Genomic DNA, 24,975 nt, shown 5'->3' with positions numbered 1-24,975 from the left:
GGCAGCTAAATTAAGTAATATAATTCTGGTACTGCTATAAACCAATTTTCTATTATTATTGTTATTTGATTTTATGTGTTAATATTTAGGTTAAATCAGCACCGTACTTTGCAGCCAAATGGCAGATATTATTTTATTTATCTATTTATTTTTGGGGTGGAGTCTCACTCTGTCACCCAGGCTGGAATGCAGTGGTGCGATCTCGGCTCACCTCAACCTCCACCTCCTGGGTTCACACCATTCTCCTGCCTCAGCCTCCCAAGTAGCTGGGACTACAGGCACCTGCCACCACGCCCGGCTCATTTTTTGTATTTTTAGTAGAGACGGGGTTTCACTGTGTTAGCCAGGATGGTCTTGATCTCCTGACCTCGTGATCCGCCTGCCTCGGCTTCCCAAAGTGCTGGGATTACAGGCGTGAGCCACTGCGCCCGGCTGGCAGATATTATTTGTATTTATTTTCTTTCCCTAGCTGTTATAGGTGAGGGGTGGGGAGGGTAAGGAAGGAGAGAAGGAGATCTCAGACTGTTAAATAATTTGTCCAAGATCCTTAAGAATAAGAGGAACAATATGCAGCATTTAATTATTCAATGCCAGATCTCCAGGTGAAAATCTAAAAATTCAGGCAAAAAATCCTGTAGATATATAAACTCTGTAATGGTAAAGTCAGAGTTTAAAAAAATAGGTATGTAACTAACTGCTCCGTTAGCACTCGTGTAGACAGTTCCACGGGGGCAAAGATCCATGCAGATTTTCACACGGGAGTTCTTTCCACTCGTATTACCTCCTCCAGACAGCCTTAAGAATCCGTTAAGAAGACTCCGTTTGCCTATTTGCCTGTGTCCATTTCCTCATTCTTTAGCAGGTATTTATTGGAAGCCTCTGTTGTTTCTCACATTTGCTCGGAACTATGAGCAGGACAACCTTTCAAGACATATGTTTTCATGAGCCACAGCGACGCTTGCAAGCCAGGCTGATACCATCCAGACCTTCATTCCCCCCAAACGCTGTCTCCATCTTTTAAGCTATCTTGACAGAATCAAACACAAAACACAAGCCTTAGTAGGTGACTTCTGGCCTCCAAATAAAGCATTATGGGGTATTCTGTTTCTATTTTCCTTGACTTTCCCCAAAGTAATTTTATATCCCTTAGGAGCCAAGAAGCATTTCCTGTAATTAGAGTTGGCTACTGGCACTTGCTCCTTGAGGTATTCATCTGTCCAGCTCCCAGACCAAGAGGCATTGCCGTAGAACTGCGGGTTTTGCCGCAGAGTGGTCATGTTCCTCCTCACCGTGGAGTCCTGGGTAGAAGAGCAGGAAACAAAGCTCCAACTGTACCTCGAGACCAAATGAGCCCTTTTATCCATTAATTGGCATTAATAGGGATGGGCAAGAGGCCCCTTGGTGAACACTGAGCTGGGCTGTCACTGACTAGCTGTGGATAATATGTCTTCCGGGTCTCAGTTGTCTCAACTGCAAAACCTTAAAAAGGGGGTGAAAGAAAGGGGAAGCTCTAACATCTCTCCTAGGCAGGCACTATCAGCAGCTGTGCTCATCTTTATATCTCCCTGCTTTCTTCGGGTTTAGGTTGATGATGTGATTGAGTGCTGGACGGTAGAGTGCCAGTGGAAGTGATGTACTCTGCTTTCTAGCCTGCTCCCTAAAATGTCCCACACCCTCCCTCTTGAAGAAGACGGAGTGTTTCACATGCTGCAAGTGAAAGGCCCTGAGATACTGGAGCCCCATGAAGGAAGAGACCCAGATCCCCGAGGACAGCTGTCCAGGAGAGTCCCTGACTGGACCACGAGTGAGAACAGTGTGTTGCGCTGAGCCGCTGAGCTTGTACGATTTCCTTGCTACTGCGGTTCGCTGCAGCACTATCCTCACGAAGGTGCTCTACTGGGTCCAAAATTCTGTGTATCTAGGGAATGGCAGAGCACAGGGCAGAAATAGAATGAGATTTTTTTGTTTTGTTTTGTTTTGTTTTGTTTTTGAGACGGAGTCTCGCTCTGTCACCGAGGCTGGAGTGCAGTGGCGCGATCTCGGCTCACTGCAAGCTCCGCCTCCCGGGTTCATGCCATTCTCCTGCCTCAGCTTCCCCAGTAGCTGGGACTACAGGCGCCCGCCACCAGGCCCAGCTAATTTTTTGTATTTTTAGTAGAGGTGGGGTTTCACTGTAGTAGCCAGGATGGTCTGGATCTCCTGACCTCGTGATCCACCCGCCTTGGCCTCCCAAAGTGCTGGGATTACAGGCGTGAGCCACCGCACCCGGCCAGAATGAGATTTTTAACACGAGCAGGAAGCACGCCATGTAAACTTACTGTTTAATTGGATATTGTACTCGAAGGTGCTTCTCTAAATGAGCCAGTGAAAACCCAAGTGGGCGTTGGATGATACTTAAAGGATAGGGATGCGTAGTTTCAGTGTAATGGTGCCTCTGTGGGTTACAGCACCCTGGTCAAACCTGCAAAAATAGTTTCTTAGAAACGAATAAAGGCAAACTACGGGAAAATGGCCATGGAAGCCTCTCTCACTAATAAGAAGAGAACTCAGAATGTCTTGTTATTAGCAACATAGATCTCCGACTAAAGGGCTTACCCATCCCTGCACTTGTGATGTTTGCATGGGGATGGTGAGTACGGGGTCACCTTTGAGTTCTCTGTCATTGTCATATTTTTGCTGTGCTGCTTCTAGTATCTTTTTCGTCATGTAAAACATGATTAGGTCTGGGTGGCTATTGATCATTTGGGGAAAATAGACTTACTTTAATCCTTCTTCAGAATGGATTCCCACAGATAAGGTTTTCATTTGGACTTATTTTTACTGAGTGAAAGTGCCATTTTCAAGAAACCCCCAAAGCTTTATATTTTAGAATAAGTGAGGCCCGTCTACGGGAAAAGAAAGCCGCAGAAGACACTGAAAAACCACACAACCCGGTGTTAAATCAAGAAAAGCGTCTGGTAGGCATGGGAAAGCCTGTTTAAGCTTCGAGGTCACTTTCTGCATCTCAGCTCCTGTTTATTTTCTGGACCTTGGTCAGCGTCTTCTTGACAGTGTAATTTCTGCAATGCAGCTGGACTTTGTGACCCATAATCAAACCCAGAAAGCCTTCAGCAATCCCATCTGGGTGGGGGGCTCCATTTTATTTGGTTGAAATGAAAAAGTTAAATCTCCATCCAGACATGCCTTTTTGCAGGTCCAATGACTCTTCCACCTGCAGGACACTTCATCTTTGAATATGCTTCTCATTTTCCAGACAAGCTCAGGGGATCTGCATCCTCCAATAAAATTTCTGTCTGCACAAAATTGCCTTTTCGTGGTGATTTATAACTCAATAAAATGACATCTCAAAAAGGAGAATTGGCTTGAGTCTATAACTGATGTGATTTATGCATGTTTTAGTTCTGGAATACACAGTATTTATGCAACGGAGAGAGGTCTCTGTGATGTGATGTGGAGATGTACATCCACAGGACTCATGACAAGGAGGGAGGTGCAAATGTCCTCAGGCATCCTCTAAGCACAGACCTCCCTGGGCTCTAATATAAAGAATATTCACACTGAGCTCAGCCTCAAGTAGAGGGCTTCACGATTTCCTGGGTATCAGAAACATCCATGGAACTTGCTAAAATTATACATTCCTGGGCTCCACCCTAGAACCCCTGGACTAGATTCACTAAGAATGGGGTGGGGTCCAGGTATCTGTAGTTTAACAATCTTTACAAGTGGTTCCAGTCACATACTTGAGAAGCCACTCCAAGTTGAGAAACACTTCTAGTTTGTAATCAGTCACCACCAATGAACTATTTGCTGCAAAAAGGGGAAGGGAACAAATGCTTTTTAAATGCCTTCTTTGTGTCAAGCATTGTTGCTAGACAATCTAAGTCCATGTTTTTTTGTTTAAATTTTGCAACAGTCCAATAAGATTGGTATTATTATATTTATTTTGCACAGGAGAAATTGGAGGTTCAGAGAGGTTAAGAAATATTAGCAAACAGCAAGATAGAGATTTGAACCCAGACCTTTCTGGCTCCACAGAGAAAACAAAGAAATTTCTCATGAGTGCATTATATTTTTCTGGCTATTAACCCATTATCAGATGGATGGTTTGCAAATATTTTCTCCCATTCTGTAGGGTGCAAGAAATTTCTTAAGATAATGGTAAGTCCTTCCACTCACTTGAGGAAAGTAAATTTCAGATTTGTAGTGGACACTGGGGTCCATGACCTGACACCCCACTTCAGGCTGAGTAGTCAATCATTCTGTCAGCTATGGAAGGATTGGCACCTAGCAGCTTGCTTCAGAGTCCCCTCTTGAGATTGTCCCCAGCTGAGGCACAGCATGCCTCCTCCCTGGGGTGGCCTGCTTACAGTGACTGTCCAGGAAGGGGCATAAACTTCCAACTACCTTGCCTCAGTTCAGACAACATGGAAGGACATCCCAGCTTTGGAGGGCCTCTGAGACTTGCTGAGGTCTTTATCCTGATTTCGGCTTCCTCCTCTGCCTAATCCTGCTTCCTCTCCTGCCTTGACAGTTTCCCAGGTGTACTCTCCACAAACTTCCGGCATGCCAATCTCCATCTCAAGATTTGCTTCTCTGGGAATGCAACCTGTGATGGTGTTCAATCAAACTGTCCCTGTAGACGCATTACACTCACATTAGGTGTGTGATGGACTGAATTGTGACCCCCACCCAAAATTCATGTTGAAACTTTAACACCCAGGAACTCCAAATGTGATGGTGTTTAGAGATAGGGTCTTCGCAGAAGTAATTAAGTTAAAACGAGGTCACATGGGTGGGCCCTAATCCGATATGACAGGAGTCCTTATAAGAAGAGGAGATGAGGACACAGCCACCCACAGAGGGAAGACCATACAGGGAGAAGATGAAGGTCTACAAGTCAAAGAGAGAGGCTTTGGGAGAAATCAACCCTGCAGACACCTTATCTTGGACTTCCAGCCTCCAGAAATGTGAGAGAATAAATTTCTGTTGTTTAAGCCTCCACTCTGTGATACCTTGTTATAGCAGCACAAGCAGATACAATAGGCGGATTTAGAGGTTCTTCATTTTGATCCTGATTCTTTCATTTTTATACTTAAGGAACAACTCAGAAATCTGAACAGGTTAAATTCTCTTTTAAGTATAATGAAGCAGGACGGTAATTCTCACTACATAGTGTTTTCATATTCCCTACAATATGTCAGGATAATCATGTTTTTAGAGAGGTGATAAAGAATATGCATTACCTCTCTTCATCACATCTCTCTGTTTACAGCATTTACTATAAACCTGAGGCAGATGTAAATACACGGTGTGGATCAGTGCCTTGGAACTGCAGTGAACTCGTATTTAGTGGGAAAGAATGGCAAAATTTCCTTCCTTCCTTCCTTCCCTCCCTCCCTCCCTCTCTCTTTCTCTCTCTTTCTTTCTTTCTTTCTCTCTCTTTCTTTCTTTCTTTCCTTTTTTGAGACAGAGTCTCACTCTATCACCCAAACTGGAGTGCAGTGGCGTGATCTGGGCTCACTGCAACTTTCACCTCCCGAGTTCAAGCAATTCTCCTGCCTCAGCCTCCAGAGTAGCTGGGATTACAGGTACACACCACCATGCCCGGCTTATTTTTGTATTTTTAGTAGAGACATGGTTTCGCCGTCTTGCCCAGGCTGGTCTCGAACTCCTGACTTCAGGTGATCCACTCACCTCAGCCTCCCAAAGTGCTGGTATTATAGGCATGAGCCACCACGCCCAGCCGATTTGGCTTTTTTTCTTTAGAAAAACTATAACACGCCATGCCTGGCTGCTGGCTTCCTGCCCTAATGCAAAGGTGAAAAAGCTTTGCAGTTTAATTTTTTTTTTTTTTTTTTGGTTTTCATCTTTTTCTGAGCCAGCCCCTTTATCCTTTATTGTCTCCAGTGGAGCAATGGTAAACGTTTAACTACCAGCTCTTTGAAAATGAAATAAAACAGAACCATCTTGGGAAAAGAATGCTGCACGGTGCCAGCCTCTCTGCAGCCAGGGACAGCTCTCCAGGTGTGAGGAGACCTCTCCGCCCTCCTCCTCACACTGATATTAGTGCAGTTCCCTCAGGGCTTGCTTTGACTTGCTGAGGCTTCTTGTAAGGGGTTTACTTTTAAGAGTATTTATGAGTTCAGCACAGCCTCCCCCAGTGAATTTTTCTGTCCATGCCTTCACTTATGGTGTCTTCATTGTCACCCCTGGAACCAGAAAAATCACAGCTTAAGGAAGCTCAGGTGAGTGACCAAGTCTAGCCCCATCCAGATTCCCAAGGCTCATTCTCCCACCAGGCCTGTCCTTATGCTGTGCGTCTCTCATCTTCTCCCTTCAATGATTTCTTTCAGCTGCACTGACTTGACTTTTTATGTGCTATAAAACCCAGGAAACTTCTATTGAGGGCTTAGTAAGTGCCAAACACAATTCTAAGCAATATGCATGTTTAATCATCACAAACCCTTTGAGGTAGGTACTATTCTCATTCTCATTTTGTAGATGAAGAAACTGAGGCACAAAGAGGGTTAATAACTTATTCAAGGCCCTATTACTCGATAGAGGCAGGACTGGGATTCAAACCAGGCAGTATGGCTTCCAGTCCATATTTTTCTTCTCTTTTCTTTCTTTCTTTTCTTTTTGGAGACAGAGTCTCGCTTTGTTACCCAGGCTGGAGTGCAGTCGTGCAATCACAGCTCACTGCAACCTCTGCCTCTGGGGTTCAAGCAATTCTCATGCCTCAGCCTCCTGAGTAGCTGGGACTATAGGTGCGCACCACTACACCCAGCTAATTTTTCTATTTTTAGTAGAGACAGGGTTTCACCATGTTGGTCAGGCTGGTCTGGAACTCCTGACCTCAATTCATCTGCCCACCTTGACCCCCCAAAGTGTTGGAATTACAGGCATGAGCCACTGCACCCAGCCCCAGTCCATATTTTTAAACAGCATCCTACCTGAGAAAGAGCAGTAGGAATATACGTATGTGTAGTGTGAAGTGATGTGTGTGTGTGTGGGTGTGTGTGTATCTGTGTGTATAAAAAGTTAAAATAAAGTTTAATAATGGGGGGAAAAATCACCCAGAAGTCATGAAATTAAAGACCTCAAAGGCCCTTTTGACTCTACATAGATAATTCTAAAGCAAATTAAAAAATTGAGGTGGTGAAATTATATGGTTTTTAGGTCTAGAATTCCAAAAGTTGAGAATCAGCATGTATTGGAAATACCATAGAACTAATGTTAATTGCAGGGATACAGTTGGAATGAAATACTGACTTGCTTCACGGAATGTTTTTTCTCCCTGTCTCTCTCTGTTTTTGTCTCAGTTTAGTAATGCTGGCTGAGTAGGTATAACAAATGAGAAGAGAGACATTTTTTGTTTCTCTATTCATAGAGAAATCGGTATTTATATTGAATGGATTGAGGATTCACAAATAAGTATAGTTTGTTCCAGTTTGGATTACTAATTTGGTTTGGTGGAAGCCTCTGAAGTATCCAGTTCTGTGACAGACTTTTGCCATAGTATCTAGTACTAGGGAGGATTTTTAAGAGGTCATTACCTTGACCTTAAAACATCACAGTGAGTGGGCTATTGTCCAAGGTGGATGAATAGGAACAGCTCCAGTCTGCAGCTCCCAGCAAGATTGACGCAGGAGACGGGTGATTTCTGCGTTTCCAACTGAGCTACCTGATTCATCTCATTGGGACCGGTTGGACAGTGGGTGCAGCCCATGGAGGGTGAGCTGAAGCAGGGCGAGGCATTGCCTCATCAGGGAAATGCAAGGGGTTGGGGGATTTCCCTTTCCTAGCCAAGGGAAGCCGTGACAGACTGTATCTGGAGAAACGGTACACTCCTGACCAAATACTGTGCTTTTCCCAAAGTCTTAGCAACCAGCAGACAAGGAGATACCCTCCTGTGCCTGGCTTGGTGGGTCCCATGCCCACGGAGCCTTGCTCACTGCTAGCACAGCAGTCTGAGATTGACCTGCAACACTGCAGTTTGACGTGGGGAGGGGCATCCGCCATTGCTGAGGCTTGAGTAAACAAAGTGTCACAGTGAAAACAGAGGCCAGGAAGTACGAACTGGGCAGAGCCCACCACAGCTCAGTAAGCTTACTGCTTCTATAGATTCCACCTCTGGGGGCAGGGCATAGAACAAAAGGCAGCAGACAGCTTCTGCAGACTTAAACATCCCTGTCTGACAATTCTGAAGAGAGCAGTGGTTCTCTCGGCATGGCATTTGAGCTCCGAGAATGGAGAGACTGCCTCCTCAAGTGGGTCCTTGACCCCTCTTTAACCTGACTGGGAAACACTTCCCAGTAGGGGCCAACAGACACCTCAAACAGGTGAGTGCCCCTCTGGGACGAAGCTTCCAGAGGAAGGATCAGGCTGCAATACTTGCTGTTCTGCAGCCTCCACTGGTGATACCTAGGCAAACAGGGCCTGGAGTGGACCTCCAGCAAACTCCAACAGACCTGCAGCTGAGGGGCCTGTAAGAAGGAAAACTAACAAACAGAAAGGAATAGCATCAACATCAACAAAAAGGACATCCACACCAAAACCCCATCTGTAGGTCACCAGTGTAGAAGACAAAAGGTAGATAAAATCACAAAGATGGGGAGAAACCAGAGCAGAAAAGCTGAAAATTCCAAAAAACAGAGTGCCTCTTCTCCTCCAAAGGATCGCAGCCCCTTGCCAGCAAGGGAATAGAACTGGACAAAGAATGAGTTTGACGAGTTGACAGAAGTAGGCTTCAGAAGGTCGGTGATAACAAACTTCTCCAAGCTAAAGGAGCCTGTTCTAACCCATTGCAAGGAAGCTAAAAACCTTGAAAGAAGATTAGATGAATGGCTAACTAGAATAAACAGTGTAGAGAAGACCTTAAATGACTTGAGGGAGCTGAAAGCCATGGCATGAGAACTTTGTGACTCATGCACAAGATTCAATAGCCTATTTGATCAAGTGGAAGAAAGGATATCAGTGATTGAAGATCAAACTAATGAAATAAAGCAAGAACACAAGATTAGAGAAAAAAAGAATGAAAAGAAACAAACAAAGCATCCAAAAAATATGGGACTATATGAAAAGACCAAATATACGTTTGATTGGTGTGCCGGAAAGTGACGGGGAGAATGGAACCAAGTTGGAAAACACTCTTCAGGATATTATCCAGGAAAATTTCCCTAAGCTAGCAAGGCAGGCAAACATTCAAATTCAGGAAACACAGAGAACACCACAAAGATAGTCCTCAAGAAGAGTAACCCCAAGACACATAATTGTCAGATTCACCAAGGTTGAAATGAAGGAAAAAATGTTAAGAGCAGCCAGAGAGAAAGGTTGGGTTACCTATAAAGGGAAGCCCATCAGACTAACAGTGGATCTCTTGGCAGAAACCCTACAAGCCAGAAGAGAGTGGGGTCAATATTCAACATTCTTAAAGAAAAGAATTTTCCACCCAGAATCTCATATCCAGCCAAACTAAGCTTCAAAAGTGAAGGAGAAATAAAATCCTTTACAGACAAGCAAATTCTGAGAGATTTTGTCACCACCAGGCCTGCCTTACAAGAAGAGGTCCTGAAGGAAGAATTAAACATGGAAAGGAATAACTGGTACCAGCCACTGCAAAAACATGCCAAATGGCAAAGACCATTGATGCTATGAAGAAACTGCATCAATTAACAGGCAAAATAACGAGCTAACATCATAATGACAGGATCAAATTCACACATAATAATATTAACCTTAAATGAAAATGAGCTAAATGCCCCAATTAAAAGACACAGACTGGCAAATTGGGTAGAGTCAAGACCCATGGGTGTGATGTATTCAGGAGATCCATTTCATGTGCAAAGATGCACATAGGCTCAAAATAAAGGGATGGAGGAAGATCTACCAAACAAATGGAAAGCAAAAAAAAAAAAAGGGGGTTACAAGCCTAGTCTCTGATAAAACAGACTTTAAACCAACAAAGATCAAAAGAGACAAAGAAGGCTACTACATAATGGTAAGGGGATCAATTCACCAAGAAGAGCTAACTATCCTAAATATATATGCATCCAATACAGGAGCACCCAGATTCATAAAGCAAGTCCTTAGAGACCTACAAAGAGACTTAGACTCCCACACAATAATAATGGGAGACTTTAACACCCCACTGTCAATATTAGACAGATCAATGAGACAGAAGGTTAACAAGAATATCCAGGGCTTGAACTTAGCTCTGCACCAAGTAGACCTAATAGACATCTACATAACTCTCCATCCCAAATCAACAGAATTTACATTCTTCTTAGCACCACATCTCACTTATTCTAAAATTGACCACATAGTTGGAAGTAAAGCACTCCTCAGCAAATGTAAAAGAGCAAAAATCACCACAAACTCTCTCTCAGACCACAGTGCAATGAAATTAGGACTCAGGATTAATAAACCCACTCAAAACTGCACAACTACATGGAAACTGAACAACCACTCCTGAATGACTACTGGATAAATAATGAAAGGAAGTCAGAAATAAAGATGTTCTTTGAAACCAATGAGAACAAAGACACAGGATACCAGAATCTTTGGGACACATTTAGAGCAGTGTGTAGAGGGAAATTTATAGCACTAAATGCCCACAAGAGAAAGCAGGAAAGATCTAAAATTGACACTCTAACATCACAATTAAAAGAACTAGAGAAGCAAGAGCAGATAAATTCAACAGCTAGCAGAAGGCAAGAAATAACTAAGATCAGAGCAGAACTGAAGGAGAGAGACAACAAAAACTCTTCAAAAAAATCAATGAATCCAGGAGCTGGATTTTTGAAAAGATCAACAAGATAGATAGATTGCTAGCAAGACTAATAAAGAAGAAAAGAGAGAAGAATCAAATAGACGCAATAAAAAATGATAAAGGGGATATCACCACTGATCCCACAGAAATACAAACTACCATCAGAGAATACTATAAACACCTCTAAGCAAATAAACTAGAAAATCTAGAAGAAATGGATAAATTCCTGGACACATACACCCTCCCAAGACTAAACCAGGAAGAAGTTGAATCTCTGAATAGACCAATAAAAGGCTCTGAAGTTGAGGCAATAATTAATAGCCTACCAACCAAAAAAAGTCCAGGACCAGACAGATTCACAGCCGAATTCTACCAGAGGTAAAAAGAGGAGCTGGTACCATTCCTTCTGAAACTATTTCAATCAATCGAGAAAGGGGGAATCCTCCCTAACTCATTTTATGGGCTAGCATCATCCTGATACCAAAGCCTAGCAGAGACACAACAAAAAAAGAGAATTTTAGACCAATATCCCTGATGAACATTGATGCAAAAATCCTCAATAAAATACTGGCAAACCGAATCCAGCAGCACATCAAAAAGTTTATCCACCACGATCAAGTGGGCTTCATCCCTGGGATGCAAGGCTGGTTCAACATACACAAATCAATAAATGTAATCCATCACATAAACAGAACCAATGACAAAAACCACATGATTATCTCAATAGATGCAGAAAAGGCCTTTGACAAAATTCAACAGTGCTTCATGCTAAAAACTCTCAATAAACTATGTATTGATGGAACGTATCTCAAAATAATAAGAGCTATTAATGACAAACCCACAGCCAATATCATACTGAATGGACAAAAGCTGGAAGCATTCCCTTTGAAAACTGGCACAAGACAAGGATGCCCTCTCTCACCACTCCTATTCAACATAGTGTTGGAAGTTCTGGCTAGGGAAATCGGGTAAGAGAAAGAAATAGAGGGTATTCAATTAGGAAAAGAGGAAGTCAAATTGTCCCTGTTTGCAAATGACATGATTGTATATTTAGAAAATCCCATCATCTCAGCCCAAAATTTCCTTAAGCTAATAAGCAACTTCAGCAAAGTCTCAGGATACAAAATCAATGTGCAAAAATCACAAGCATTCCTATACACCAATAATAGATAAACAGAGAGCCAAATCATGAGTGAACTCCCATTCACAATTGCTACAAAGAGAATAAAATACCTCGGAATCCAACTTACAAGGGATGTGAAGGACCTCTTCAAGGAGAACTACAAACCACTGCTCAATGAAATAAAAGAGGGCACAAACAAATGGAAGAACATTCCATGCTCATGGATAGGAAGAATCAATATCATGAAAATGGCCATACTGCCCAAGGTAATTTATAGATTCAATGCCATCCCCATCAAGCTACCACTGACTTTCTTCACAGAATTGGGAAAAACTACTTTAAAGTTCATATGGAACCAAAAAAGAGCTTGCATAGCCAAGACAATCCTAAGCAAAAAGAACAAAGCTGGAGGCATCCCACTACCTGACTTCAAACTATACTACAAGGCTACAGTAACCAAAACAGCATGGTACTGGTACCAAAACAGATGTATAGACCGATGGAACAGAACAGAAGCCTCAGACATAACATCACACATCTACAACCATCTAATCTTTGACAAACCTGAAAAAAAACAAGCAATATGGAAAGGATTCCCTATTTAATAAATGGTGCTGGGAAAACTGGCTAGCCATATGTAGAAAGCTGAAACTGGATCCCTTCCTTACAATGTATACAAAAATTAACTCAAGATGCATTAAAGACTTAAATGTGAGACCTAACACCGTAAAAATCCTAGAAGAAAACCTACGCAATACCATTCAGGACATAGGCATGGGCAAAGACTTCATGACTAAAACACCAAAAGCAATGGCAACAAAAGCCAAAATAGACAAATGGGATCTAATTAAACTAAAGAGCTTCTACACGGCAAAAGAAACTATCATCAGAGTGAACAGGCAACCTACAGAATGGGAGAAAATCTTTGCAGTCTACCCATCTGACAAAGAGCTAATATCCAGAATCTACAAAGAACTTAAACAAATTTACAAGAAATAAACAAACAACCCCATCAAAAAGTGGGCAAAGCATATGAACAGACACTTCTCAAAAGAAGACATTTATGCAGCCAAAAGACATATGAAAAAATGCTCATCATCACTGGTCATCAGAGAAATGCATATCAAAACCACAATGAGATACCATCTCACACCAGTTAGAATGGCGATCATTAAAAAGTCAGGAAACAACAGATGCTGGAGAGGATGTAGAGAAATAGGAATGGTTTTTCACTCTTGGGAGTGTAAATTAGTTCAACCATTGTGGAAGACAGTGTGGCAATTCCTCAAGGATCTAGAACTAGAAATACCAGTTGACCCAGCAATCCCATTACTGGGTATATACCCAAAGGATTATAGATCATGCTACTATAAAGACACATGCACATGTATGTTTATTGCAGCACTATTCACAATAGCAAAGACTTGGAACTAACCCAAATATCCATCGATGATAGACTGGATTAAGAAAATGTGGCACATATACACCATGGAATACTATGCAGCCATAAAAAAGGATGAGTTCATGTCCTTTGCAGGGACATGGATGAAGCTGGAAACTATCATTCTAAGCAAGCTATCACGAGGACAGAAAACTGAACACCGCATGTTCACACTCACAGGTGGGAGTTGAACAATGAGAACACATGGACACAGGGCAAGGAACCTCACACACCAGGGCCTGTCGGTGGGTGTGGGCCTGGGGGAGGCATAGCATTAGGAGAAATACCTAATGTAAATGATGAATTGATGGCTGCAGCAAACCAACATGGCATATGTATACCTATGTAACAAACCTGTACGTTGTGCACCTGTACCCTAGAACTTAAAATGTAATAAAAAAAATCACAGTGATATGACAGTCAAACTTGTTTTTAATGCCTTCCAGGGAAATCCTTTTGTTACTTATCAAATTATTTAAAGAAAGCATTTCTTATTATATTTAACTTGGAACCTTTCCCCAGGAAGGAGATGGGGCTGGTCTTGGCTTAATGTGGTGCCCAGAGCTTTTTTATTTGTGTGCAGTTGATGGTTGATTCTCTGAGATACAGAAAACAGTTGATCGATCTCAATAGATAAGGGAATTCACCTTTTTTTTTTTGAGCACGAGTTGCTCTGTGTGCATTTTATCATTTCATCCTCTGAACAATCTTCCTGTCACCATTTTATAAACGCCGAAACAGAGATTCAAAAGGGTCAGGTTACTGGCTCAAGGTCAACTCTACTACTAAACAGAAAAGCAAGGACCAAAATTCAGATCTTTGTGACCCTCAATGCCACTGTGCCATGCGACGATGCCTGCCTCCTTTAGAGGCCAACTAATAGGTAAAATTACATATCATTTCTTCTACTGAATTTTCATAAAACCTTTAGGAAGCCTTGGTTAGATAGAAAAATTGATTATTTTAATCCTACACTCTACCCCAGGCCACCTTGATTTTCTTGAGGAATGGCCAAATGGAAGTTGAATGGTTTGAAGGTGACTGGCAAACAGAGAAACAAGGCACCAAGAACTGGCTATTTCCAAACGTGGGCAATCAGCTTCTGAATGAATACTTCAGTGAGTGTAACTTCCAGGCTTGCTCGGGCACCATTATGTTAAGTGGAATAATTTATCTGCATCCCAGAAGACTGCTTCCCCAGAGATTTCTGGATTGAATAGGATGCCCTCTGGGCATCAGTGTATCCATGTAAAAAATTCACCTAACAGAGCAAAATCTGGCAGTCTAAGCTTAACAGTATTTTCCCCAAATGTTAGTTGCAGGCCTGTACGATAAAAAAAAACACGATTTGTATTATTATTGCAGAGGATTTAGGCTGAGCAAACTGGAAAAAGGGGAATTACAAATTGTCTGTTTTTTTCTATCAGTACTCACTCTTGTCCACATTTTGCCCCAAGGAATGTTGCAGCTCTGGATCTTGGAAAGGACAATTCCGGCGTTTTACTCTTCCGACCAGTTTCTTGGTTTTCATAACTCTATTTGAAGAACATGTGATGTTTGCCAGTGTCTGACATTACGGACCTCACAGCTTACTGAATCTGAAAACAGGAGATAGAGATGGAAAGATTGGTAAACTCTGAAAAAACTTGAGATGCTTTTCATCATTTAAGGGTTGCATCATAGCAGTTGGAAAAGCCAAATCCATAGTCTGGTGAATGGAATCCATCATCCATTCATTCACGCAATCAAGGAAAGCATTTATGGGGTTCTTACTATGCTTTATTGGAACTTCAAAGACACATAAAATATAGTCCTGTCCTCAAGGATCCCACAGTCTCACTGAACAAACAAAAATACAGCACGATAAAATGTTACATCATTTCGGGTCAAATGTGCAGTGGGTCTGGTGAGGGCACAAAGGAAGGTCAATCTTGGGTGGAGTCTTGAGGGACAGGTAGATATTTGCCAGGCGTTTTGTATGGATAGTAGAGGTGAGAGTGAAATTTCCTTGCCTATAACCTACAGTTTTAGTCTTGTCATTGATTTCATTGATTGTTTTTACTCTCCCATCCCTGTGGCCCCACCATCCCCCTTTAAACCAGCTTAATATGTTACTGTTTTTATCATTTTGAAGCCACAGGATGTGCCTGACTCTACCTCTTACCAGCAGCTTGTGAAGGTCACTGGAGCCATATGTTTTTCTTGTTTCCAGAAAAGGAGAAAAACTAGTGTTTTGGAAATGTGGCTTTTAAATAGCTTCGATGCAAAGCCCAGAATTTGATTTTTTGGGAAAAACATGGACTGGGCTTTCGGTGAGTTAGTACTGGCCAATTTTTCACTCTCTTTCAACATCTTGCAGCTGTAAGGCTGTTTTGAGATGGTGTGTGTGTATGTATGTGTATGTCTTTGTAGGCTATAGTTGGGATATATATCCTTAGAAAAACCCTGATATTTAAACCACATGGGGTACGTGAATATCTTTTTGAGAACTGGTAATGTGAATCTTTGTAAAAGGACAGTGTTTTCCTATCAAGAATAAGTAAGAGGTTGTTTTAAAAGGGGAGGCAGAAAAATAAGAATTGTGTCTGGCACATAATAGAAGCTCAGCAAAAAAATTAATGAACCTCTGCAGCTGCCCTTAGGAGGAAGAGAAGTCCTCCTAGAAATCCTTTCCAAACAGGATAATTGGGAGTTAGTCTCTTTTCGCTTCTACCAGGATGGGAACAGCCTCCTGTAATTTCAGTTTGATAAACACAGTATTTATAGTCTTGGCTAAGAGGGGGAAAAAGGAATTTTCCTCTGAGGCACTTGCAGTGGCTAGGCAAGGGGACACGGGCCCATGACTCATTTGCTCTGCCTGAACCCATGTGCGGTTACCCCAGCATCTTGGCTCCACACAGGATGGAGAAACAGAAGGGAGAGTTACTGCGTTTCCAGCGCCATGTCTATTGCTTCTTTAGGTACTCACACCTTGAGGCATTTTAACTGCCCAAGGTGTCTGCGCTTATAAGACAACTTCTCAGAGCTGATTTGTCTATGTGGATACCATAAACTACAATACCAGAAATTATATATATACACACACACACATTAATTCTTTACTGGGAAATATAACACACATGTAGAAAACTGTATAAAATAAATGTATAGCTTAATAAGTTGTTATAAATTTAACTGCCACCCAGGTCAAGACATAGAGTACTGCCAGGACTCCAGAAGCTTTCCAAGTGCCCTTTCCAGTGCAACCCCTTTCTTTCCCATAAAGGCGGTACTACCCTTATCCCCATGCACCAGGGACTCTGTGTTGGGCCTTGTGTTTTGGGCTTCTGGCTGTCCTCCAGCCATGCACTTTCTCAAGGGGAAAGAGGTCTGTGGGGCCAAGAGACCATGCCCACCTGAGATCCATGTCTCTCTTTCTAGACCCCGTGCCAAGGACCAGGACATTGGGACTTCCTGTTCAAATGATTCCAAACCTACTTCCTGGTCTTTGTGGGCTCTCCCTTCAGTCCTTCTTCCTGACGGGGGCCTGGAAGCAGATATTCGTAAAAGGCCATGGATGAAGGGAGATTTGAGGGCTCAAGAGTGATATAGATGAGCACCAAGGCCCTTGGGTTATGGGATGGAGCAGGGGTGGGGCATGAGGGTGGATGGCTGGGTCTAGGGGCGGCTTGTTCCTGTGGCACATGTTACGGCAGGAAGATCCAAGCAGTCCAAGAATTCTAAGGTCCAACGTGGTTTCTGAGGTCACTATGAAGAGATATTTGTCCAAGTACAGCTTGTTAGTTTAATTTATAATTTTACAATATTTAGGCCCATAATATGCCGTTCTCCATCTGTACTTCTACCTTAAGCCCCACAAAAAAATGTTTTTTGTAATGCTCCAAGGAATCCTGATAATTTATTATTTGGGAGAATATCAGACATTGAGCCTTTGTTTTAAACTCATGATAAGAATCAGATAATATATATTTTGAAGTGATGTCAAAGGAAAAGAATAATTCCATATGATATATGTTGCAGATTTTTATTTGTATATAAGCAAAGCAGCATCTAAAGTATATTTATGTGTCCTCAATTACTGAATGCTCCAGTTTTCTGTTAACGGTGGGCCTGCCTACAGGTGACTATATGGACTGTTCTGGTCATTCCCTCCTTAGTTTTCTCTGTGCTTTACTATGTCACTTGGCACTCCTATACAATAAAGTGACTTCCTTGTTTTTAAAATTTGGATAAATGGATCACAGCATATGTTCTTTTGTGTCGGCTTCTCCCACTGAGCATTATGTTTGAGCAATGCATCTATGTTATTGCCTGTAGCTGTAGTTTGTAATTTGCATTGCTGTATAGTATTCCACTGTATGGATACGCCAGCATTTTTCCATCCTATTAATAATGTTCACAGACAATTGTGTTGTTTCCAGTACTAGCCGATTATGAATAATAATGCTACATAGATCTTTATCTGTTTCTGTTGTGTTTGTGTGGAATTGCTGGATGATAGGTCTCCCTCCATCCCTCCCTGCCTTCCTGCCTTCCTTGTTTCTTTGTGTTGCCCAGGCTGCCTGAAGGGATTCTCTTGCCTCAGCCTCCTGAGTAGCTGAGACTACAGACTCACAGCACCTTGCCTGCTTTGTTTTCAGCTTTAACAAAAAATACCAAACTTTTTCCAAAGTGCTTGTATCAATCAATATTCTCATCAACAAAGTATAATAGCTCCCATTGCTTCTGACAATGTTTAGTATTTTTTTTAAATGTTGACCATTTTGTACCAGGAATAACGTTAGTGTGTCACCACCCCTCTAAAACAGTTATGAGTTTTTCTTCTCATTTATTTGTATATGAAGATACTGAAGTGAATATGGTAACTTGGGGTTTCAAGTTGACTGCTAATAATATCAGTAGAGGTATAGAATAGTAATATCAATAATATTTATAATAATATCCATAGTTTTTATTTGAAATATGGCAGCTAAGCGAAGATTGGTAGCCTTGGAAGATTATGGTAATAAAATCCAAGATGTAAGCAGAGTCAGTCCATACAGCATTTTAAAGTAACAGAGAAATGAGCTGACTGACCCAGGGATACATTGACACGCCACTAGGAAGGCAGCTGGTACCAACCTCATCCTTTCACAGGGGTGTGTGTCCCCAGAGCATGCTCTGAGAGTTGTGGCAGCACTGAGCACAAATTGCTGAATTGCCCAGCTGGGACCAGTCAGGACCACTGCAGAGGAGGGAGACCAGCTGGGGAGCCTGTCAGCCTGCAGCTCATCAGTATGGCACATCTGACAGCATCTGTTCCGCCAGGAAGCAGCAACAGCCATGCTCTCAGAAAGCAAGGGGCATGAGCAGGCCTCTTCAGCAGAAATAGCCACAGCCTCCTCACATGCCCACTTCCCTCTCTGCCCACTGAAACCCCTGAGCTTCCCTACTTCACCCTCCTCTTGCCAATATGCCCAACCTCCTTGGCGTTTGTCCTTTTAATGCATTGCCCTGGCTAAAGCCCAGCCTTGGATGAACTCAGCTGTTTACTTACTCTGCATGAATCGCCCCGCTATTGAGGATGGCTGGCAAAACCACACACCCTGCAGATGATGCCACTGCAAACTCAGGGCCACCAATGCCATCTAGACCCTTGTTACTGTCAGGCAGCCTTCTGTAGCTCCCTGGCCAGCTCACCCTCCTGTTCTCCTATTTTTCTAATTAAAATGAGAGTAGATTATCTTCTGCAATGCTACATTGAGTGGGGCCTAGTCTAGAAACAGCAGGCTGTTGCAGTTTATACACAGCAGATGTTTCAAACTTTCCCCATGTTTTTCAACATCTCTGGTTTTGTTGCCTGTCCCTCTTCTGAGCCCCAATCTTAAACCCTGCTCTTAACCTCGGTAGGCAGTCTCCCCACCTGCTCCACAAAGAAAGCAGGGGCCCTCTGAAATGAACTTCCTCAACTTCCCTCCTCCACATCTGCAGATTCACTTCACATTTCAACTCATCCCTTTTTCCTTCCCTCATCCTTGTGACAATAAGGAAAATGTGTCATCTCACGCCCAAGTGAATCCCTCCACCTGTCACTCAATGCCATCCTGTCTCACCTTCTACGAGACTTTTCTCCATATATGACCTCTCTCCTGACTTGCTCCCAGCAGTCACGCCTTTCCTTTAAGACCCTGAAGTCAGGTTTTCCCCTAGCTGACTGAGTCCTTCAGCTCACACGGCCTTCATCCAAGCAGGGCAGGAGGGTTGAATTGTGTCTGCCCAAATTCATATGATAAATCCCTAACCCCCAGTATCTCAGAATGGGACCTTGTTTGGAGATAAAGTCATTGCAGATGTAATTAATTAAGATGAGGTCCTACTAGAGCAGGATGGCCCCTCATCCAACTGGACTGATGTCCTTATTAAAGAGGAGCAATATGGAGAGGAAAGCTGATATGAAGAAACATGAGCAGATTCTTTCCTTACAGCCCTCTCAAGCCACCAACCCTACCGACCCATTGGTCTCTCCCAGGCTCCCGAGCTGTGAAACGATGGATTTCTGTTTAAGCCCTGCAGTTTGTGGTGCTTTGTGACAGCATCCCTGGGAGACTGCATTAGAATTCTGCTTACTAACTTTTCCACCTTACACAAGTTAGTTTGTTTCCCTCTCTAAGCTTCAATCTCTTCATCAAGAAAAGGAGATACAGGAGAACTTACTGCGTGAGGTTTTTGTGAATATTAAATAAAAAGAAGGAAGTAACGTGTTAATCACAGTGCCTGGCTGTATTAGTTTGCTAGAGCTGCCATAATAAAATATTACAGACGGTGTCGGGTGCAGTGGCTCACACCTGTAATCCTAGCACCTTGGGTCAGGCACAGAAGAAATTCCAGTTCCTCCGTTTTCACTGGTGACAGTCTGGTGCGTGTTTTCTCTCCCTCACTAAAGGGGCTCTTCCCAACATCCCTTGTTCTAAATCCTTTTTCCTAAACCCAGTGGACCACTTTGAGTCTCACTTTACTTGACATCTCTGCAAGATTTCACACCATTGACCACGTTTCCCCTTTTAAATGATGGTCTTTCCTTGGTGCTAGTCTGTCTGGGTGTTTCTCTTCACCTCCCATCATGGCACTGAGCCTCCAGTTCTGTCCTCAGCCTCCTCTACTTTCACCACCTGCAGCCACAACTTCAGTTTCCACCTACAGCTTCAGGACTCCTGAACCTGTTTCTCCAGCCCAGGCCTTCTCTCCAGCTGGCCCTGGACAGCTCTCCGTGATGCCCTTCTCCCACCTTGTGCTCCACCTCTCCAAAAGACGCACCCCATCTGCTAATCCAAATGGATATTTTCAGCTTTGGTCTCCTCTCAGTGAATGGCACCACCACCCACACTAGATGCTGGGCCTCATCCTAATGGTTTCCATTGTCCATCTTCCCCATGGCTTTCAAGATGTTCTCTCAACGATGCCTCCTGCACTGCTCTTGTACCTCTCCATGCCCCTCTGTCCCTACTGCTGTCATGTTCAGGCCACTTCCCTTCTCATCTGGGTTACTGCATTGGCCCTTGAGACTTGGCTCTTCTCTCTATAACCCTTTTTTCATGCTGTAGCCAGAGCTGAAGTCTCTAAAATGTCAACTGTGTCATGTGAGTTCCCAATCCCTAAAGTTTTTTTAGTCAACTAATGGAATTTTTAATATTATGGAATACTATGGAAATGTTTTCCGTTTGATAATGGTATTATGACTTTATGTTATATATATGTGTGTGTATATATATGTATATATATGTGTGTGTGTGTGTATATATATATATATTTTAAAGAGTCCTTATCTTTTGAAGATTCATACTGAGTATTTGCAGGCCAATAACCCAGTGGGGTGGGCAGAGTGGGGAGACGGTAAAACAAGGTTTTCCATGTGCTAAGAATTATTGAAGCTAGGTAATTGATACTACTCTTTATACTTTTGAAACATTCTACAATAAAATGTTTTTAAAAGAAAATCCCTAAACTCAAGCAAAACAAAAAGTGCTGCAATGCCTTTCTTATTGTTCTTAAGACAATGCCCAAAATTCTTAAGATGACTCATAAGGCCATGCATGGCCTGGCCTTTGTCTACCTTTCTTTCAAGTGGAGGACCCCCAGGGCTTATTGAAGATTTGTGAAGTGAATGGATGGATAGATGGATTAGTGGGTAGATAGATGGATGGGTAGATGAATTGATGGATGAATAAATGGATGGTGGGTGGATGGGTAGATAGATGAATATCTAGATGGGTAGATGGATCAATGGGTAAACATATGATGGATGGATGGATAAATGAATAGATAGATGGTGGGTGGATGGATGGATGGATGAATGGATGAATAGAAAATTGGGTGGATGGTTGAATGGACGGGTGGATTAATGAACAGATGGATGGGTGAATAGATAATGGATAGATGGCTGAGTAGATGGATGGTGGATGGGTGGATGGAGAGGTGAATGGGTGGATAGATAGGTGAATGGGTGGATGGATGGATAGATGAGTGGATAGATGAATAGATGGGTGGGTGGGTGGGTGAATGGAAGGATGGATGGATGGACAGATGAGTGGGTAGATGGATGGATGGATGGCAGATGAATGAATAGATGGATGGGTGGATGGATAGGTGAATGGGTGGATGGATGGATAGATGGGTGGATAGATGAATAGCTGGATGGGTGGGTGGGTGAATGGAAGGATGGATGGATGGATGGATGGATGGATGAGTGGATGGATGAGTGGATGGATGGATGGATGGGTGGAAAAATAATAGGAAAAGATCCTATGTTCCTACCCTTACTCTGCAAGTAACTTTCTTTGAGACATTTGACTTCTCACTCTCTTTGGATCTCAGTTTCCTCATTTGCGACGGGAAGAGTAAACAAGCTCATTTTTTAGGAGAGAGGTGCCAATTTTAATTCTTTTATTATTTTGGAAGTCATGGTAATAATTGTTTTTAAAAATTGTTTCATTGTTAAAAAATAAAAAATTTACATCTCCTGGATTAGGTGACATTTCAGATCCTTCCCAACTGCAATAGACTGTGATTATAGGGAGGTTTTACAAGCTAAAACATATGGATTTGGAGAACACAGAGCACAGATTTTTCTCAAAAATCCTGATTTAATAAAATTTATTTTTTTCTAGTAAAGGAACTTGTTATAGGACTTACTAATGCAATTCAGTTTGTAAGCCTTTTAAAGACACTCTTATAAAATATTTGCAAATTAGAAAAGCAGTCTTTTCTTGGACCATATGTTGAGATTTGGGGTTTAGAAGTATGCTCACTGTCCACATGGTGCAAGCAAGCACTCTACATAAACAGGACCTTTGGATGAGGAGATCCTCGTGGATTATAACTGTGGCTGCTCTATCTCTGTTACCCCAGCTCAGCACCTGGTACATAGTAAGTGCTCAGTAAAATTTTGTTTTAAATGAGGGCCTAGGATGAAGAAGACTCTCAGTGGGGCTCTGTTAGAATTTTCAGTGATAGGAAAGGAAAATAACTTCCTTCCAAAGAAAGGAGTGGGTGGGGAGAAAGCTAGACATATGGATGAAGGAAGGCGTACTCTTGGCCCAGGCATGGGTAAAAATGGCAAGGCTTCTGCCTGTAGAGTGGTTCTCTCTATAGATTGAAATAAGCAGGATTGAGCAAGGCAGCTTTTATGCCCCCCTCAAAACAGCCTAGGTTCCTGATTTCCTGGCTAATCCACTTCATTTCCTATACTGAGGCTTGTGGACCATTCAGTCTACGTTTTCTCTCATCTCTCTTTGGATGTTTCTCTAGTCTGATATCTGACCCAGGTTTTCCAAACTTCTGTAACTCCCATTCAACCATGTGCAGCTGGCAGCGCATGATGATATTCACGGCAGGAAGAACTGTGGCCTGCAAGTCAGGAGACCTGGGCTCTACTCTCTGGTGTGCAACTTCGGGCAATTCAGCCATTCCTGAATCTCAGTTTCCTCATGCGTAAAATAAAGAGATCAGACAAAAATGCACCCTCAGTTTTGTATCTTATTTCGGTTATAACCTGGATATATAATTAGTGGGATACCAGAAAAGGCCTTTATCAGTTATGAATGTTATAAATTGAGTGAAGCTCTCTGGTTAGCTTGTCGCCAAACGAGTAGTGTCCTAAGGGAATGGAGACTGATCTAGCTCTGTCTCCCTGATGGTTCTGCCTGAGGGTAATTCTGGGCCCAGGATCAATGCAGCCAACAGAGCTGCTTCCTGGGCTGCTAACAGTATCTGAAGCAGAGATCTGTTGAAACTACAGAATCACTGACTTGTCTTCGTTAGCAACTTTATTTCCCCAGGCTGTGGAGCCCTACCAAGATTTTGCTTGACAGTTAATGAGGGAGTCCTTCTACCATGTTGGGATTCACACAGTTTATTTTGGTAGGTAACTAAGGCAGACAGAGATCATTAAACCCTTCATAAAACAGCCCATCAGCCACCTGCTTGCAGAGCAAAAGGCTGCTCTTTGGCAGGAAAGATTGTGTTCGTCAGCCCACTCTTGGGTCCCATGCAAGATTCTAATGAGGTTGACTGTGAAAACTTTTTGGTTATGATATATTTCTTTCCATTTGTATAAAAGCAACCAATAAATACCAGTGATCTTGTCAGGCCATGCCAAAGAAGAATTTGTTGGGGATTTAATATCTCAATGCATTGGACATAACTTGAATTTGGCTGAACAGTCAAGTTGGGTGGTTTGGCTCAATTTAACCAGTTTAAATGTTGTTGGTGTATAGCTTTGCAAATGACTTTGGTTCTTACTGAATGATCACTGGAGAGGATTGGCTTATAAATGAATTCAAAATCCTCAGGTGTGTTTTAAAGATCTACAAAACAAGCCTCGCCCTTGTTGTAAATGGGCAAGACTCAATAAAGAGAGTGAGATGAAAAGAGCTATTAGTTCATCTGTTAGGGCATCCAAATATGCACCCTGAAGGCATAGCAACAAACAATTCATGCTTTAACGTGTTCTACAAACAGCAAGATATTCCAAACTACTGCCAACCACCTGACCAGGAAAAAGGGCATTGTGGTGATCATGAAATAATTGAGGGTAAAAGGCAGGGTTATAAGTCCTTTAAACCCTTTTGAGCTTAGGTAATGTCTTGCTGGGCACATGGCTCTGATTCTTTCTCTGGTCTTTGCCAGCAGATTTTTAGGAATCTCCTGGCAGAAGAGCATTGTTTGTGGCACCTTCCACTCCTGCAGCACTCTTGGACGCTGACTATTTACAAGGACTTTCAATTGCCTCCTTCACCCATCTGGTATTAATTTTTATTTCTTCGTTATTGGGTCTCTGATTCATCTCTACCCAGACCTTTGAGTTTCCTGAAGGCTTTGCTTCCCAGACAGGGTGCCCCACCCAAGTAAGTTCACTTGCTGTTTGCTTTGAGGAAAGTCAGGATCTAGAGTTCCCAGCTCAGAGAACAAGACTGTGATTCACTTTATCATCAAAGTCAGGATGGAGAGGATTTCCTTCATCTCCCTTTACTCTCACTCCCACGTCTGATCATCTCATCGGTAATGGGGTCTTGGCATTTCTAGCTTGTAGGATCTCCCAGCTCCCTTCATTCTGTCCTGTGTCTCCATCTCAGTTGCCTCTGTCTTAGCTTACAGTCTCTCTCC

At 42.6% G+C, this 24,975-nt stretch overlaps 1 protein-coding gene and 1 long non-coding RNA gene across 4 annotated transcripts in view; one reads left to right on the top strand and one right to left on the bottom strand.

Annotated features, from left to right (window-relative positions):
* Positions 1-24,975, bottom strand: part of NEDD9 (neural precursor cell expressed, developmentally down-regulated 9) — a 196,649-nt gene that overhangs the window by 106,685 nt on the left and 64,989 nt on the right. For all 3 annotated transcript variants that reach the window (XM_063632391.1, XM_055262762.2, XM_063632392.1), the window contains one exon: positions 14,770-14,933. In XM_063632391.1, the coding sequence (XP_063488461.1) occupies positions 14,770-14,866 (97 nt within the window). In that variant the 5' untranslated portion in view covers positions 14,867-14,933. The remainder of the gene's footprint in view (positions 1-14,769; positions 14,934-24,975) is intronic.
* Positions 1-24,975, top strand: part of LOC129472851 (uncharacterized) — a 146,773-nt gene that overhangs the window by 117,846 nt on the left and 3,952 nt on the right. The window lies entirely within an intron of this gene.

The sequence above is a fragment of the Symphalangus syndactylus genome, chromosome 23 (assembly GCF_028878055.3).
Source record: "Symphalangus syndactylus isolate Jambi chromosome 23, NHGRI_mSymSyn1-v2.1_pri, whole genome shotgun sequence".
Classification (NCBI taxonomy): Eukaryota; Metazoa; Chordata; class Mammalia; order Primates; family Hylobatidae; genus Symphalangus; species Symphalangus syndactylus.
The sequence above is the reverse complement of the archived record's forward strand: the minus strand, read 5'-3'. Positions and strand labels throughout refer to the sequence as shown.